This window comes from Lutra lutra, chromosome 6, assembly GCF_902655055.1.
Source record: "Lutra lutra chromosome 6, mLutLut1.2, whole genome shotgun sequence".
Taxonomy (NCBI): domain Eukaryota; kingdom Metazoa; phylum Chordata; class Mammalia; order Carnivora; family Mustelidae; genus Lutra; species Lutra lutra.
In genome coordinates, this window is record NC_062283.1 from 62014097 (window position 1) to 62032342 (window position 18246).

Sequence of the window (18246 nt, forward strand, 5' to 3'; positions counted from 1 at the left end):
TAAAAGGCACAGCTTGAACAAAGACTTGGAGAAAAGAATGAGCCTGACATGAAGGGCATTAATCTGATTCTAAGAGCAAGGTAAGGTCACTTGAGGGGTGGTGGGATTCAAGGAGCACCTCACCCAAATGTTGAATGGGAATGTCAGCAGGTTGACTGTGCAGCTGGATTTGTAGCAGGGATGGTATGCAGCTAGGTGAAGCACCAAGTCTGAATTCAGACAGACCTGGGTTCAAATCCTGACCATGCCGCTTGGGCAAGTCGCTTTTGGTCTTGGATTTCCTGCCTCTAAGATAGAGATAATAATTCCAGCTCATGCAGTGTTTGTGAAGATTAAATGAGATGATGTATATGAAAACCTCTGGCCCAGCACTTTTGTAGATGCTCTTTAAAAATGTTTATTGAGAGGTGCTGGGGTGGCTCAGTCGTTAAGCGTCTGCCTTCAGCTCAGGTCATGATCCTGGGGTCCTGGGATCAAGCCCTGCCTCTGGCTCCCTGTTCAGTGGGGAGCCTGCTTCTCCCTCTCCCTCTCCCCCTGCTTGTGTTCCCTCTTTCGCTGTCTCTGTCGAATAAATAAATAGCACCTTTGAAAAAAATTTAAATAAAATTTAAAAAATAAAAATGTTTATTGAATCTAAGAAAATTAAGGCAGTGGGCGTGAACCACTCATTCAAGAAGTTTAGTCATGAAAAGAGGGAAACATATTGCACAATGGCCACAGAGTGCAGAGCAGGGTCAAGAGAGCCTTTTTTTTTTTTTTTAAAGCTGAGGAAGACCTGTGGGTGTTTGAAAGCTGAGAGGGTGGGTGCTGCCAAAAGACAGGCTGGCTGGGGATGGAAATGCTCTAAAACGGACTGCGGTGATAGTTGTACAACCCTGCGACTAGACAGAAACCCCTGGATTGTCACTTTCAGCCGGTGAATCCTGTGGCACGTGAATTACATCTCAATAGACCTTTAAAAAAAAAAAAAAGCAAGGCAGGATGGATAGAACCACGAGCTCCTTTGGGAGTCAGGAAGGGGGTGTACGCAGTAGGGGTCAGACTTGGAGAACAGAGTGGATGCAGGATTCCTCCAAGACCCAGCGGTAAGCTGGAGGACTCGCTCATCACTTGCATGGGCGTTAAGGATTGCCTACTAAGTGCCCAGCGCTGTGGCAGGGACCCGGGGACTCAGATGTCCTCGAGCTGCTCACAGCACTTGGGGCGAGTCCAGCATGAGCAGAGCTATGTAAGGGCTGGGAGCAGGCGGGAGCCCGCGGGAGTAGGCGGGAGCGGAGACAGACAGCCGCCCAGCAGTCACAGTCTTCACCAGTCAGAATGGGCTTGGTTTCTCAATCACAGACTTGCAGGTGGGCTCAGAGCTGCAGCACACAGACAGATGCTTGGGCTGTGAATGGGGAGGGGGGACCAGCAAGGTGGGGAGCTCCATAGCCTAACCAGGAGAGTTGTTGGAAGTGCCCTGTTGTGGAAGAGGTCAGAGAGTCCTGAAGCTGTCATCTCCAACCCCCAAGTCACTTCCATTAGACCTCGATACAGGAGGTTCCTGTAATGTCAGGTATTCAACATGACCCCAAGCACCAGGATGACCCCCCAGCCACCACCCCGAACTAGTCTCAGCCTTTCTCTTCATCCCCATGGAGTAACGCCCCTGCTGGCCCTCTCCCTACACCACCCTGCTCACCAGTTCATCAGGTAAACTGAGGCAGTGTGCTGGAGAGATGGTCTTAAAAGGGGTCGTGGATTCTAGACCCCCTGGTTCTGCCCTCAACTCGCTGTGCAGCACCCCTCACAACTACTATGCCACTCAGTCTCCCCGCTGTGTAAGAGATAGAATGTGTGAGGGTTCAGAGTATGGACTCCACACCAGACTTCCCGGTTTTGATTTCCAGCTCTTCACTTACTAGCTTTGTGAACTTGGGAATGTTCTGTATCTTCTTTGTGTCTCACTTTCTTTATTTTAAATGGGGATACTGGGACACCTGGGTGGCTCAGTTGGTTAAGCCTCCAGTTCTGCCTTCAGTTCAGATCATGATCCCAGAGTCCTGAGAAGGAGTCCTGCATCAGGCTCTCTGCTTAGCAAGGAGTCTGCTTCTCCCTCTCCCTCTGCCTGTTGCTCCCTCCACTTGCGGGCTCTCTCCAGCACACGCACTCTGGCTCTCACTCTCTCTCTCTGCAAATAAATAAATAAAATCTTTAAAAATACAATACAATAAAATGAGGATAGTGGTAGCATCCACCTCAAAGGTTAGAGTGAGGATTTAATGGGTTAATCAGCACAAAGCACTTGGAATGTTGCCTGGCAGAGTAGGGGATCAATAAAATTTAGGTGTTTGTGTCATTATGACCATAATGGAGGAGTTGCTCAGTGGTCTCCAAGGACCAATCTGGCTCGGGCATTCTATGACCTTGTGATTCACCCCATGCTGTCCTCTTTGTCTGCCATTTCTAATTATGTGACCGTTGAGTAACCTGGGCATCTCAAATCTGAATGTTTGCTTGGCCTTGGGTCTCCTTGACCTACCTTTTCCTATGACAGCCTGGGGGAAGCCTTGAGCCCCTATCCACACACTGTAGGAAGTCAGAGCCCTTCCCAGCATCTCTGAGGGCTGGGAATGGGGCGTTCTCTCAAACCTTTCCTCGCAAAGCCCTCTGCCTTGCGGTGATCTGGTCCTAAGCCTCACCAGGCCCACGTCTGTGTAGCCAACTTTCCTGAAGGTTCAAGAGTACAAGGGGAAATTACAGCACAGAGCAGGAAGAGATTTGACCGTGGAGGTGAGACAGTAGGAATCTGGATAAATAAACCTCAGTACACAATCACAGTGGAACACTGCCCAGCCGTCAGAAAACCAGAAAGCTCTGTTGCTCCAGGGCTGATCACTAAGGAAATGCAAAGCTAAGCAAATGTTGGGTAAATACAGAACTAGATGCAGGGTGCTGTGAATGACATATTTGCAAAAGAAAGGGGAGAAGCAGGAAGGAAAATATGTTTATATACAGTTGCCTTGTATGCACAGAAGATCTCTGGGAAGCCACATAAGAAACTGGTGGTAAGCTTAGTGGCCCGGGGTGGTGTGAAGGGAGACCTTTTATTAAACCTGTACACCTCTGTGCACTTAATTTTTTTTAAGATTTTATTTATTTATTTGAGAGAGAGCAAGAGAGAGAGAACACGAGCAGGGTGAGGGGCAGAGGAAGAAAGAGACGCCCCCGCTGAGCAAGGAGCCCGATGCAGGGCTCAATCCCAGGACCCTGAGATCATGACCTGAGCCGAAGGCAGACGCTTAACCAACTGAGCCCCCCAGGTGCCCCTGGATACTTTTTTTAAAGAGTTTATTTATTTATTTATTTTAGAGAGAGCACAGGGGAGGGGCAGAGAGGGAGGGAGAGAGAGAATCTCAAGCAGACTCCCCTCTGAATGTGGAGCCCAACGTGGGGCTTGATCTCACGACCCTGAGATCATCAAGAATCAGACTCTTAGTCACCTTAGTCTCAAGTGCGCCTCCAGAGACTTTAGAAGGGAAGGGCAGGGGCGCCTGGGTGGCTCAGTGGGTTGGGCCTCTGCCTTCGGCTCAGGTCATGATCTGGGGTCCTGGGATCGAGCCCCGCAACGGGCTCTCTGCTCAGCGGAGAGCCTGCTTCCCTTCCTCTCTCTCTGCCTGCCTCTCTGCTTACTTGTGATCTCTCTCTGTCAAATAAATAAATAAAAATCTTTAGAAGGGAAGGGCAGACCACTCCCAGTCCGGGACTGCCTGGAAGCAGGAGGCTGGACAAGATCACCTTGCAAGGTTTTCACCGTCTTCTGACTCCCACCTCCACCGTGAACCCTAATGGCAGAAGTCTACGTATGGCATCCCTCACAGGGTTCAGCAGGGAGCCACTGCCAATGCCAGAGGTTCAAAGGAGGGAGCAGCGCTGCTCCTGAAGAAAGACAAATATTGATCTGACTCCACCCCTGCTTAGCAGTCAGAGGCCCCCGGTGAGGCGACCAGGAAGCAGGCAAGAGGCAGAAAAAGGCAGGGCATTTCCAGCTCCCAGACAGCCAACCCCAAAGTTGGTCCAGCCCCCTTCTCCACTGCCTGTGCTCCCAAGTGTTTCCACACAGAAGTCCTGGCCCAGGCAGGACACCCCACATCCCCTGAGGATGCAATATCCTCAGCTGTTCAATGTACCAGTGAGTCCGCGGGCCAGCATACCCATCCATCCTTCCTCTCACAAACTTCCAGCAAGCTCATGAAGCTGCAAGCCCCACACCAGGCACCAGAGATGCAGGCGCACTTAGCAGTCACCCTTCGGGTGGAGAAAAGCAGCACCTGAACGAGGAAATGCAATAAATAAATAATCCGTGAGCCCAGCTGATGCAGGAGTCAGCAAAGCCTTCCTTTTTTTTTTTTTTTTTTTTAAGATTTCATTTCTTTATTTGACAGAGAGAGAGAGACAGCAAGAGAGGGAACACAAGCTGGGGGAGTGGAAGAGGGAAGAGAAAGGAGTCTGAGGCAAGGCTCAATCCTAGGACCCTGGGATCATGACCTGAGCCGGAGGCAGATGCTTAATGACTGAGCTACCCAGGCGCCCCAGGGCTTCTTAAAAGAGGTAACATTTGTGCGGAAGAAAAGTGAATGAGGGCAGGGGAGCAGGGGTGGGCATGAGCTTTCCAGGCAGTGGTCAGAGTCCACCTCTCCCTGGATAGAATATTTCCTGTTGTGGGTGACTGCAGGCCAGCTGGCGAGGAGAGGAGATCAACTGGGCTGACTGGCATGGGAAGCCCAAGATTAACAGCCACAGATGAGATGGAGAGGGGAGGGAGACAAAAGGCTGGGTGCCACGCAGGCCTCTGCATTGCCCCAGGCTCACGCTGCAAGAACCAGAGAAGCATGGATGGGTAGAAAGCAAGGGAGTGACGTGGTCTTCTTTCTGGCTTAGAAAGACCATGCTGGCAGGACAAAGAAGGATCTGCAAGGGAAAACTCTGGTCCTTGTCGGTCAACCTCATGGTCTATAGGCCCCTCCTGCCCTTCCCTCCAAGCAAGACTCTGTCTGCATGTGTTTGAACCATGTTTATGCCCACAAGCATGTTAAGGGAAGGGAAAGGAAGATGGTCGGGACACTGCCCTAGACCCCAAACATGTGCAAAGCTGGATCCAGCTAGCCTCCACTAGTATCAGCTGTAACCCCAGCAGGGGCTCAGAGGAGAGCAAAAGAGAGCCTTTCATGAGAGAGGTGGGGCCAGGAAATAAGGTTAGAGATTCAAAATGGCAGCAAACATTTACTGAGTGCTTCACATATGCTAGGCACTGTCTCAGGGCTTCATACATATTGATCCTATGATCTATTTACTGTCCCCATGTTGCAGAACACAGCTAGTAAAGCACAGGAAAGTCCCATACTGTCTGCCTGTGGGGGTTCAAACCTGGAGTCTGGCTCTTTCTGTTTATTCAATAAATACTTGCTGAGTATTTAGTACGTGCCTGACACAGTCTAAATATTTCTTATACAACAGTGAACAGATAGTAAATCTACAAATAGGCCATGGTATCAACACTTAGGCTGCACTACCTCCCTGAGGTTGTGTGGACAGAAGCAAGGGTCATTCTCGTGGCCGGAGAGGATGCTCAGTACCCCAGGGCATTAGTGGTCCAGTTACCAGTGAAAAAGAGTGGCCACTCTGCTGAGAAGCTGGTGGGCTCTGGAATTCATGACCCCTATCTGATGGCTAAAGTACTGGATGGAGAACCCAAGGCTTAGGCCCTGTAGTGCCCTCACCACCAGAAAGAGCGCCCCTCCAATGGTCTCCTTGGGCTGTACCCAATCTCTTAGAGGCCACTGGGGAGGAGCAGGGAATGAGAAAGGCAAAGAGCGGTTTGCTAGGCAGACTTTACAGAGGAAACAGGGTGACTCAGTTTCTCCTTCCCCCAGCCTGCTCCAGACCCTGTAATTCTCTCACAAGGTGGGGGACCAGAGCAAGCAGGGAGGGGAGAATGGCAGGACACTGAGACAGCTGGGCTGCTCTCCTGCCTGGGTGGTTAGCAGCGACCTCTGCAACTGCCACTCAGCATCAGGCAGGTAAAGGCAGGGCAAGGGAGAGAGGGCTCTGGGGTTGCCATCTTGCTCCAGCTGCTCCGGGCAGGTGGGCTGAGGGCTCGGTCAGCCTCAAGAGCGTGGACTAGGACAGGTGCATGTTAGAGATCTCGGGGCTTCTTCAATTCACAGGCCAAGGGGAAGAAAGACATTGTCTGAGTGTGTATTCCTGTTGCAGGCTGTATAGACCCCCCCAGCCCATGTTCTTTTCCTACCCAGTTCCTTCCTTTCCTCCCTTTGCCCAAGAACCTCCCTGAAATGCTGCCTCCTCCAAAAAGCCCTCCTGAACTGACTGGAGTTAATGCTTCTCCTTGCCTCTGATCCATGTGCTGATACACACACCGGCTCAGGGCTTCTCCAGCGTTCTTCTCAAACCTTCGTCCAAGTCAGGGAGTATGACCCTCTCTCCAGTGCAGGTTCATGCCTCCTGACACGATGGCCAAATTTTTTGATACCTGATCTTTTACCTTCAAATATATATATTAAGTTGTTTGTTTTTTTTTTTAAAGATTGTGTTTACGAGAAAGAGAGAGCTCACATGCGCAAGAGAGAGAACACGAGGGCAGGGAAGGGTGGTGGGAGAGGGAACAGCAGGCTCCCCACTGAGCAGGGAGTCTGATGACACCAACGCCTGGCTGGATCCTAGGACCCTGAGATCAGGACCTGAGCCAAAGGCAAACACTTAACCGACTGAGCCACCAGGCACCCCCCCATATGTTTGAGCTTTTCATTCTACTCCAGGATATAGCCATATCTCTTATTAGATCTTTAAAAACATCTTAAGTTACTTACAATGTGAATCATAACTTTTCTCCTAAAATCTTCCAGGAAATTGGTGCTCCAAGAAGATGCCCCATATTTAACCTGCAACTTTGTAAAGCACCTGGCATTTCAGCAGGAACCTTGTGTATGCGTCAGCTGGAGGAGCAAGGAGGGAGGAAATACCTGCAGGGACAGGAGAGCTTTTTGCTGGTACAGACACTAAGCCCTGCGGTTCCTAGGGGCAGTTGGAGCCCCTCTGCGGTTACCTCTGTTAATAGGGCACACTGTTCGTGGGATGCCTGGGTGACTCAGTCGGTGAAGCGTCAGCCTTCGGCTCAGGTCATGATCTCAGGGTCCTGGGATGGAGCCCTGCCTTGGGCTCCTGGCTCAGCACGGAGTCTGCTTCTCCCTCGGCCTCTGCGCCCACCCCCCTGTCATGCACTCCTGCTCTCTAACAAATAAATAAAATTAAAAAACAAAAAGCAGTACTATTCAAATACTATCTCATTCTAGGGGTGTCATGATGTGACCATGGTCAGGAAGCAGTTATCTAGAACGGTGGTTCTCCAACTTGGGTATAAATTCAAATCACTTGAGGATCATCAAAAAAAGTCCTGAGGCTCAGGCGACAGCCTACGCCAATTAAATCAGCATTTCTGAGGCTGAAAACAAGTCAAGAGTAGTTTTTAAAGCTCTCCAAAGGATTCCAAAGGGCAGCGGAGTTTGAGAACTAGTGATGTGAACCAAGTCCTTTCTAACCCAGGGAGGAGAGCTGCCCAAGGTCACACAGCCAGGAAGCGACTAACCTGTTTCCCAGGGCCCTGGTCAGGCCTCCTTCCCCGGGGCGTGCCCCCACCCTCGACGTTGCCATGGGAACTGAGCTGCCCCACTGCTACTCCCACGGGGACCTTGGAGTTCTTGGCTCAAGGCTGGCTCAGAGGAAGGAATCCGGGACAGACTGACAGAGTCCCCTCACCCCAGTGTGCTCTCCCTCAAGCAGTCCCTGAGGCTGGATACCTTAGGACACAGCCCAGCCTAGAAGTCTTCTAGGCCCGGATGCCAGTCTGGATTTTAGGAGCCCTCAGGGAAACGGGGGGGCGGGGGGAAACGGGTGGGACTTGGGGCAGGGACATCAAGCAGAGATCCACTATAATCACAGGGGAGAGCTGGGGGTGGGGATGGATGATGACTGCCCTGACCCCACCCGTGGGGCCCAAGGACTCCCCACTCCCTCCACTCCCCACCCTCCTGATGACACACTGACCCCTGCCCTCTACCTCACTGCCCTCACCCTTGATGGGGAGGCGACAGAAACGCAGGCACCCTGAAGGCTGTCACAGTGTTTCATTCTGGGGTCTGCTTGGGCTGATAGGCCCATCCGGGGCCCCGCAGGGTCCTGTGTGGAGGGCCCGCACAGACAGGAGGATGGGCTCTCTCAATAGGCAGAGGGTCACGGAAAGAGTCTGCCCTTCCTGGGACCACAGGGCAGGATATATACACCGAGACTCCTTCTTCAAGTCCATTATCAGTGCAGTGCAGTGACAGGCTGTGGCTAGAAGCGTGGGCAGGCTCGGGTCCTTGCTCCCCCTTTCCCTGCCTTGAGCAAACTGGCTTCTCAGAACCTCGATTTCTTCGTCGATGAAAGAGATAATAGTCGTCCCCTGGCAAGTACTTGTGATAATTAAGTGATTGACTCTGCACACTCTTGAGTATGTGGCAAGCAGGCGATACAAGGTAGCCCTTTGCCCTAAAAAATAAAAACCTATTTGTACATCTGGGTTCATAGCAGCATTAGTCACAATAGTTAAAACATGGGAACAACCCCGATGTCCCTGGCAGATGAATGGATGAGCCAAATGTGGTCTGTACACATGACGGAATATTACTCAACCTTAAAAAGGAAGGAAACCCTAACTTACACTGCAACATGGGTGAACCCCGAGGACACGATGCTAAATGACATAAGCCAGTCACAAAAAGACAAATGGTACTGTGTGATTCCTCTCATACGAGCTACTTGGAGTAATCAACACCATAGAGACGGCCACCAGGAATGAGAGGAGAGCAGAATACAGAATTAGTATTTATGGGGATAGTTTCAGTTGTTGTTGTTTTTTTAAAGATATTATTTTTTTAATTGACAGAGACACAGCGAGAGAGGGAATACGAGCAGGGGGAGTGGGAGAGGGAGAAGCAAGCTTCCCGCTGAGCAGGGAGCCCAATGTGGGGCTCTATCCTAGGACCCTAGGATCATGACCTGAGCTGAAGGCAGATGCTTAACGACTGAGCCACCCAGGCGCCCCTAGTTTCAGTTTTACTCGATGAGAAGATTTCTGGAGATGGATTCGGGTGATGGTTGCACAACATTAAGAATGTATCTAATAGGAGCACCTGGGTGGCTCAGTGGGTTAAGCCTCTGCCTTCAGCTCAGGTCATAATCTCAGGGTCCTGGGATGGAGCCCCGCATCAGGCTCTCTGCTCAGCGGGGAGTCTGCTTCCCCCTCTCTCTCTGCCTGCTTCTCTGCCTACTTGTGATCTCTTTCTCTCTGTGTCAAATGAATAAATAAAATCTTAAAAAAAAAAAAGAATGTATCTAATACAGCTGAGCTTTACACTCGGGTGTTACATTTTACATTATGCATATGTTACCACAATAAAATAAAATGCGGAGGGAGAACATTCCAAATCAGAACTGGTGATACAGCTGACTACAGGCCTGAGGGAGGACCATCCCATGGGAAGAGCAGACACATGGCCCTCTCTTCGGGCCTCCCCTTCTGACACAGATACAGCTGGACAGATGCACAGTGAATGAACCCAGGATTTACATGGCTACTAAACAGGAAATAATAGATGGGTTTAAATATTTACACGGCATACAGGCTTCTGGGTGAGGACATGATCGGGAAGGGCAGAGAGGAAGAGGGGGAGGAAGGTTTAGGAGACAGAAGGACAGTGGAAGGCTTGGTAAAAAATGGGGATTGAAGCTGCCCAAACATGTTTCAAGTGCACCCAGGAAAAGAGGGACAGCGACAGGAGGGGAAAGCCCTGTCAAGGCCCAGGGGGGTATGACAGAAACCTGGGTCCTGCTGTTCCTTCCCTCCACAGAGATCCTTGTTTACCCTGCAAGGCTGGAAGAGAATGTAATCAAATTATGACTCGTTATTCTAAATTATACTCTCTAGTGGCGAAGGCAACCAGGCAGGGCGCCTGGAAAAGGGGAAGCAAGTTGTTTTCCAGGACATTGTTTGTTTGCTCACTCTCCGCTCCCTCTGTCCCCAAGCCCTTTCCCTCCCTTTCTGCACGCCCCCCCCCCCCACATCCCAGCCTCTCCCTCCCTCCTTCCTGGGCTTTGCTCCCTAGGTCCCCAGCTTCCAGGCAGACTCAGGGCGAAGGACAGGAGCAGGCCCTGCTGAGTCTCAGGAGGTGCCCGGGGGGCAGGACCACTGGAATGTCCAGTCCCACAGGACTACCTGACCAGCCAGACAGAATTTTTCCAGCCCCTCCCACCTCCCAAATTTTCCAGCCCCTCCCACCTCCCAATCAGAGAGCAGAAATACAATCTATTTCTAGAAGGCAGGTCACTTGATTGACTAGGACTCTGACTCTAACTGGCAACTACGTCACTTTAAGCAAGTCATTTGTCCTATCTGGAGCTGGGAGGTCATTCCAGAAAGGAGAACACCCTCTGCCTGCCACTTCCTTCCTCCTAGGACTGGTGTGAGACAAGGAGTGGTCCTGCCATCAGAGCCACTGGAAGCCTGGAAGCCTGAGATGGACAATACACACAGGACTTCAGGGGCAAGGGCAGGGGCAGGGGAAGCCGGAGGTCACAGAATGGCCCCACGTCCTGCCCGCCCAGACCCCAGGACCAAGCTGGCCTGGAAGGCATGAGCTCCATGTGCCCTCCCTCCCCTGCCAGGGAGCATCCCATCTACCTTCCTCCCCTCCTCAGGGCATCAGAGAGGAGGGGAGCAGGACATAGGTCCCACTGAAGGGTCAGATGGGCTAGAAAGGGGAAAGGAAAGAAAGAAGTCTCCGTCTCCCGCTGCTTGGCTGCTCTGCTCGGTGCCTTCCAGTCACCCAGAGGGGTGAGCAGAGGTTGGCTCCACTTCCTCCCCTGGGTTCTCACGTTCCAAGGCTGGCAGGCAGTTGTGTGGTGATAAATACAACCAAAAATCTTCTCAGGGGTCAAAGGGAAACTGTGAGCAAAGGGGAAAAGTGGCATTTTTCCAAACATCAAGTTATTTTTTTTTCTAAGATTTCATTTATTTGTCAGAGAGAGAGAGAGCCAGCACAAGCAGGGGGAGTGGCAGCAAGGGGAGAAGCAGGCTCCCTGCTGAGCAACGAGCCTGGGATCATGACCTGAGCCCAAGGCAGACGCTTAACCAAACTGAGCCACCCAGGCATCCCCCAAACATCAAGTTATGACGGCTCTCCCTCTTTCATTCTTTTTTTTTTTTTAAAGATTTTATTTATTTATTTGACAGAGAGAGATCACAAGTAGATGAAGAGGAAGGCAGAGAGAGAGAGAGAGAGGGAAGCAGGCTTCTTGCTGAGCAGAGAGCCCGATGTGGGACTCGATCCCAGGACCCTGGGATCATGACCTGAGCCGAAGGCAGCGGCTTAACCCACTGAGCCACCCAGGCGCCCCCCTCTTTCATTCTTCACACACACACACACACACACACACACACACACGTCATGCACATGAGTCATGCACAGAGCACATGCCATATTGTATGAGTATCCATGTCACAGATAAAATCCAGTTTATATTCTTTTATTATTAGTACCCTGAACTTTAATAAATTCACCCTGAAACTGTCAGATCCAAAGCTCCCAGAAGTTGCCACTAGCCAGGAAGGACAGTACTGAGGGAAGGTTGTGATCCTGGGCCCTGTCCTCTTCTCACCTCCAAGACCACCCTCCCACCCCACCCCTACCCACCCCACCCAAAGACAGCCTTCCTGGAAAGGCGACAGCACGAACAGCAGGGCCAGAGTGAAGAAAAGAGAAGGAAGCCTGCCTCGATGGTTCCCAGTCTCTCCCCTCTGCCCATCCTAGCCAGGGTGACAGAGGAGCCCAAGAAGGACATTTAGTTCTCAAGTGATTGAACCACAAAGTTAGAGATGAGCTCAGAGACTTCTTATCTGATCTCATTCTTCAGAGGAGGTCACTGGAGTCCACAGCATCCAGGGACACACCCCAGGTCACAGGGCCAGTGAGGGGCAGACCTGTCATGGATACTCAGGTCTCCCGACTCTACTCCTCAGTGGTGACCCCTGAGGGGTTCTTCGGCAGCTTCCTTCCTCCTCTCCCACCACCAGGGTCCTCATCAGCTAGGCCTGCTGCCACTACCAGACAATTTCACACACAGACGTTCCTTTCTCACAGTTCTGGGGGCTGGAAAGCCCAAGATCAAGGTGCCAACAGACCCGGCTCTTGGTGAGGACCTGCTTCCTGGCTTGCAGATGGCCCCGTTCTCTCCAGGTCCTCCCAAGGCAGAGAGAGGAAGCTCTGGTGCCTCTTCTTCTTCTTCTAAGGGCTCTAATCCAAACACTGGGGCTCCAACATCAAGACTCATCTAAACCAAATCACCTCCCAAAGGCTCCCACTTCCTAGTACCATCATACCGGGGTTAGGGCTCCAACATACAAACTGGGAAGGGGCCCCCCAAATTCAGTCCCTGACAACCACTTTGTGACTTTTGTCCCCTGCCAGGCCTTTCCAGGACTCTGAGTAAAACCATTCCAAAGAGTAGAGCATCCCAGGGGCCCCTGCCAGCTGGTCCCTCAGGCAGCTTCCCTCTCACCTCGATGCCCATCCCTGGCCTGAGACCCTAGTGACCCCCTGGTTCTCGAATAATGCCCACAGTAAACCAGATAAAGCCAGAGATTAGGGGAGGGCATGGGAACCACCTCCGGATTCAGAGCAGGCCTTTCAAGCAGAGCTCCTACCACAGCTGGAAACTGGCCCACCCTCAGCCCATCCCACCTGGTGACTCCCCAGCCAGCTTTCTTTATGAGAGGAGAAACTGAGGCTCAGCAAGGTGAAGGGACTGATCAGCCACAGTTCTAGAGCCCCCAGCTCTTCCACTCCGTGGTAGATGCCACAAGGCACTGTTCAGACCCCATTTCAGAAATAAAGGACCTATTTTTCCAGCTGCTTAGAGAGGTGCAGGCCCAAAGCCCCGAGCGGCTAACTCCTGTGGAGAATGTTTAGCTGAAGGGGACCCCCACATCCAATGGCTCATCATCACTCTAATAGAAAGACCTGGCCGTCTTGGGTAGCCTGGGTGGCTCAGTCAGTTGAGCGCCTGACTTCAGCTTGGATCATGATCCCAGGATCCTGGGATCAGGCCCCCACATTGGGCTCTGTGCTCAGCAGGGAGTCTGCTCCCCCTCTCTTCCCCCATCCTCTCTCTCCAATAAAATAAATACAATCTATAACCAAAAAAAAAAAAAAAAAAGGCCTGGCCCTCTTGTCCCTACTTGAGACAATCCTGAAGGATCATCCCAGCTTCAGAGCTCCCTATGGGAGGCTGGGACATTTCACTGAGATTCCATTGCAGCTTGACCCCTCCTCTGTCCGATCCTCCTTCTTTCCCTTCCTTTAGCAAACACCGGCTCTAAGAGCACTCCCTAAAAAGCCCATTACATGCTAACTTCCACCTCAGAGTCCGCTTCTAAGGAGCCCAGTCCGCAACATACTCTGAAATCTGGGTGTTTTCCATTGTTCTGAGAGACCTTGCACCTGACTTAGGGAAATAACCTTACCCAAAGGAAGACACAAAATAAACAGCTCCATGGCGCCTGGGTGGCTCAATCGGTTAGGCATTTACCTTTTAGTTCAGGTCATCATCTCGGAATCTTAGGATGGAGCCCTGAGTTGGGATCCCTGCTCAGTGGGGACCCTGCTTCTCCCTCCACCTCTGCCCCTGCCCACTGCTCATGCCCTCTCTCTCTCTCTCTCTCTATCAAATACATAAAATAAATCTTTTTTTAAAAATTAAAAATAAAAAAAATGAACAGCTCCATGGGGAACATGGAAGATGGCCCCTGACCCTGGCAGAAGTCAGAAGGAAGAGCAAATCCACCAGTGGACAGTCCAGGTATAAAGTGAAGGCTCTAGACACTTGTGAAGACCCACTGTGGGCTCAGCTGGCCAGGGGAGCGGAGGGCAGAAGGCGAGCATTCTGGCAGCATGATGACCACATGAGGATAAGTGGGAAGTTAGTTGGCAATTAGCCCACCACACCTGAGATAGCACATTCTCCCTCAATCTTGGGCACATTGGCAGAAGTAGGGTGTTGAGATGGGGGTACCAAAAGCCCAATTTATATCCTCTACAGGTCACAGAACACCTGGGATACTGGGCCCAGCTGAAGAATTCACTTTTTTTTTTAAGATTGTATTTATTTATTTGACAGAGAGAGAGAGAGAGAACACAAGCAGGGGAAGCAGCAGAGGGAGAGGGAGAAGCTGGCTTCCTGCTGAGCAAGGAGCCCGATGAAGGGCTCGGTCCCAGGACCCTGGACTCATGACCTGAGCCGAAGCCAGATGTTTAACAACTGAGCCACCCAGGTGCCCCAAGGACTCACGTTTTTAAGGACAATATTGACCAACCTCAGCTGCACACCGGGGTCTCAAACTTAGAAGAGAAAAATAAAAGTTAAGGGTGATAGGACCAAAACTGACTTGGGTGCCTGTTATGTCTTCTAAAAATGTAAATACCATATTATAGAAAGGATTTAGAGGGCAGAGCAAGAACTGGCAGGGATCAGTCACAGAGGGGTGAATGCGAGCTGTCCAAAAATTAAGGAGGTCAGCTTGCATCGCAGTGTGTTCTCCATCAGCTGGAAATGCCCCTCAAACACCTCAAGGATCATGGTCCCTGCACAGGCTAATTGTCCAAGATCCATCCCAGCCTTCTTCCTCAGCATGTAATAGCACTCTGACGTTTAGCCGTGCATGTGGCTGCCCAGAATTAAGGGATTCCTCAGAAGCTCTTCCAGCTAAGGATAGCTATAGAACTCATTAAATCCTGTCAATACAAGGGATATAAGCCGAAATTTGTGCAGCTTCCAGAAGGCATCTTTAAAAGATGGCAAGTCGGGTCGTTCTTCATTCATTTCTCCTTTCTGCTCCCTAGACTATATGGGTGGAGTGGCTGGTGCTCAAGCAGTCTTCTAGAACTACAAGATGGCATAGTAACAAGCTATACGGAGCCTGGGTCTCTCTCTCCAGTGTCTTTTGCATCTTATTTAAGTCACTGCTCTTGGGGACTTTCCTCACACAATAGCTGATCCGAATCCCAAGTAACACAGTTACTAGGACAAATGGGTGACCATTGATCATTTTTCTGTCCAGCATTTTCCCTTTTTCTTGAAACAGTACTTCACCTTCTTCATGGAAACATGTCTTCTTTTATTTTTTCTACAGCTTCTCCATACAGTTCCCCCGGGGTCTGGCAATCTTAGAATCTACACCCCTGCTTCAAGGCTAAGAACCACCAGCAGCCTTACAGAGAGAAGGAGTGAATAAGGGCCAACGCAGAGAGAAATAGAGATGAGAGGAGAGGATGCACCTGATATTTCTGAGTTTCTCATTCCAGTTGCCCCGAGGTCCCACTGAAATCTGCCTGTCCTGTGTAGGTTATAAGAGATAGCAAATGGGGACGCCTGGGTGGCTTTGTTGGTTAGGCGTCTGCCTTTGGCTCAGGTCATGATCTCAGGGTCCTGGCGTCAAGCCCCATGTTGGGCTCCCTGCTTGGCGGGGAGTCTGCTTCTCCCTCTCCCTCTCCCTCTCCCTCTTCCTCTCCCACTCCCCCTGTTTGTGCTTACACTCTCTTTTTCTCTCTGTGTCAAATAAGTAAATAAAATCTTTAAAAAAAAAAAAAGTAGCCAATGTCCTCTTGCAAGTTTGGTGACTGTCACTTACAGCCCAGAGAGTCCTAGCTTCTGTGGAATAACGTGGAATCACGTCACCAGAGGTAGGAGCAGCCTAGCACTGGAAGGGCAGGTAGGCAAGAGAGAATACCCAGAAAGCTCAGAGGCAGGAAGTCCTGAGGAAGGAGGGGAGAAGTGGGCCGGGCCTGGAAAGAAGAGAAGGCGCCCCTGAAGAGGAACATAGTGAGAGTAAGGGGGTCTGCGGGAATGCGTATGGGGGAGGCTTTGAGAGTCTGTGTGGGAGAAGGGTGGGAAGGGGGAGATGGGGTGCCACCTCGTGAAAGGCCCCGTATGTCAAGCTGGGACTTTAGTTCCCTTGGTCAGCAATTCTCAGATGGTAGTATTCCAGGACTTCTTTAAAAATGCAGATTCAGAAGCCAGTTGCAGGCGACAAGGTGCAGTCAAGCAGGGAAGAGATCAGGAGTGTTTGGGAAAATTAGACGGGGACAGTCATGTAGACTGGAAAGGAACAGGGCAAGGGGCGAGACAAATGGTGGTACTGGAAAAATGACAAAAATGGAAATGGTGAGGAAGAGGGGAAATCAGGAGGTAACTTTGGAATGTGAGAATGTATGAAAACTTTGGCGACTGGATGGGGACAGTAGACGGTGACTCTGACTGACAGACGTGCTGGCAGTTATCCAGAAGGTGGCGGTGGCCTCACCTGGACATGGTGCACATTGACACTCCTTCGGAAGAATGAAAGAGACTCTGTGGACAGTTGGAGACAAAGGCTGGAGCTCAGGCTGGAGCAGGGCTATGGATTTCGGACTTACCAGCGTCAAGTTGGGAGCCAGTCAGAGTGAGAGCTCTGAACAGGAGCAGAGAGGGGAGCAGCAAGCTAAGGACTGGACTCTCTCATTCTGTCTCCTTATGGAATCCGAATTCTAGAACCAGACTGAACTCCTTACTGAGGGAAACTGAGGCCTAGAGAGCATTACTGACTTAAGGTGGCCAGTGGGTAGAGCAGAGCCTCATTTTCAGGCTGCAGCTCTTCCCTTTTGCTTTTGTATGTGTCCCCCACGTGCAAGCAAGGGACAGCATCTACCCAGGGCACCATTTTGTCTCTATTCGCAAAAATATGCCATTAGTTTCAAAGTGCTCTAAGAGGTAAAAATCTCCCCCTGATGCAAGAACTGGATTCAGCCACCAAGAGAAAGAAATCTGATGAGCTCCTCAGCCTGACAGGGATGTGAAGATCCTTTCCGAAGGGGCACCCAGCCCTCTGCACAAAGCTCCAGCCACAGCCAGGCTGGTTTAATTTGCAAGGACACTGAGCTGAGCGGGTCTCACTGGCCCCAACCATTAGCTGAGCTGGGGAGAGGCCAATGCCAGCTGAGCTCTGGGCATCCCTACCAGGGTGCACTCTCTCGGAGAAGATTCTGGCCTGTGCCCTGGGGATACACTCAAAGGGCTCGGCAGACTTTGTCTCCTCTGGCAGTTTGGTCTGGGACCTCCTTCCTCTGGCCTCTGGAATTTCCTGAAAGGTTTTGGGGTCCTCAAGGCTCCTAAAGCCACATCTCACCAATTTCACTTCTCTTTCATACACCCCCTCCCTCCAGCTCTTGTTGAGACAGCAGCGAGCCCTAGAGATCCAGCCTAGAAACGAATCTGTTTTGCCTTGTAATTAATCCATTGAATGGTACATTTAAGTTTTACATGCTTTTTCTGAACATATTTTATTTTACTAGTAGAAAATGCTTTTTTTAAAAGCGGGGGAAGGGGAGGGGAAGCAAATAGGTCCCAGGGCAATCATCCAGGTCACGAAATGTTTCTTCATCAGACAAGAGCTTTCACAACTCGAGAGTCTCCCCTGGTGTATGTAATCATTGGTTTGCAAAAGGCACATAGTAGGCACTCAGTGGATACTTGCTGGCCCAATGAATCCATGAATAAATGAGGGGTTAAGACACATAACTTGGGCAGAATAAAAGTCCCAGTGAGGAAGAGGCACAACTCTGAAAAACTGATGGAAAACACTGACTTGCCCAGGGCCCTAGACATAGCCTAGTTCTTTCTAGGCTCCTTGAGTCAAACAGGGCACACCCCTGGAGAGGTCACCACTAAGTGCAGGGTTCTTTGCCCAAGGTTTCCTCACCCACCCCCGTTCATACCTGTCTGGAGGCAACACTCCAGCCAGACTAGCAAGAAACTGCCCTTTTTTAACGGCACGGGAACACACAGGTGAGCAGCAAGGCAAGCCCAAAGCAAACCCTCTCTGGCTGTCCCCTCCCAACTTCTCACGCTCCCCCATTGAGGGGCTGTCCCTTCCCTCAGCTGCACAAAGCCAGTTGGGGAGGAGGGGCAGCTGCAGCCGATGAAACCAGACCCTTCTTGGGAGGCTCACAGCCCGGGCTCCCAGCCTGGGCTGGGCGGCCACGTGTTGTTATGGTTGAGTCAACCAGCTGGGAATCAGCAGGGGTTTGTAAGGAAACCACATTAATTAGGAGAAAGCAAACA

At 51.0% G+C, this 18246-nt stretch overlaps 1 protein-coding gene across 1 annotated transcript in view; it reads right to left on the reverse strand.

Moving 5' to 3' along the window:
- VEGFA (vascular endothelial growth factor A) overlaps positions 1 to 16458 on the reverse strand; it is a 91109-nt gene extending 74651 nt beyond the window's left edge. The window contains exon 1 of the mRNA XM_047731996.1: positions 16451 to 16458. Coding sequence (XP_047587952.1) covers positions 16451 to 16458 — 8 coding nt within the window. The remainder of the gene's footprint in view (positions 1 to 16450) is intronic.
- Positions 16459 to 18246: the final 1788 nt, after the last annotated feature.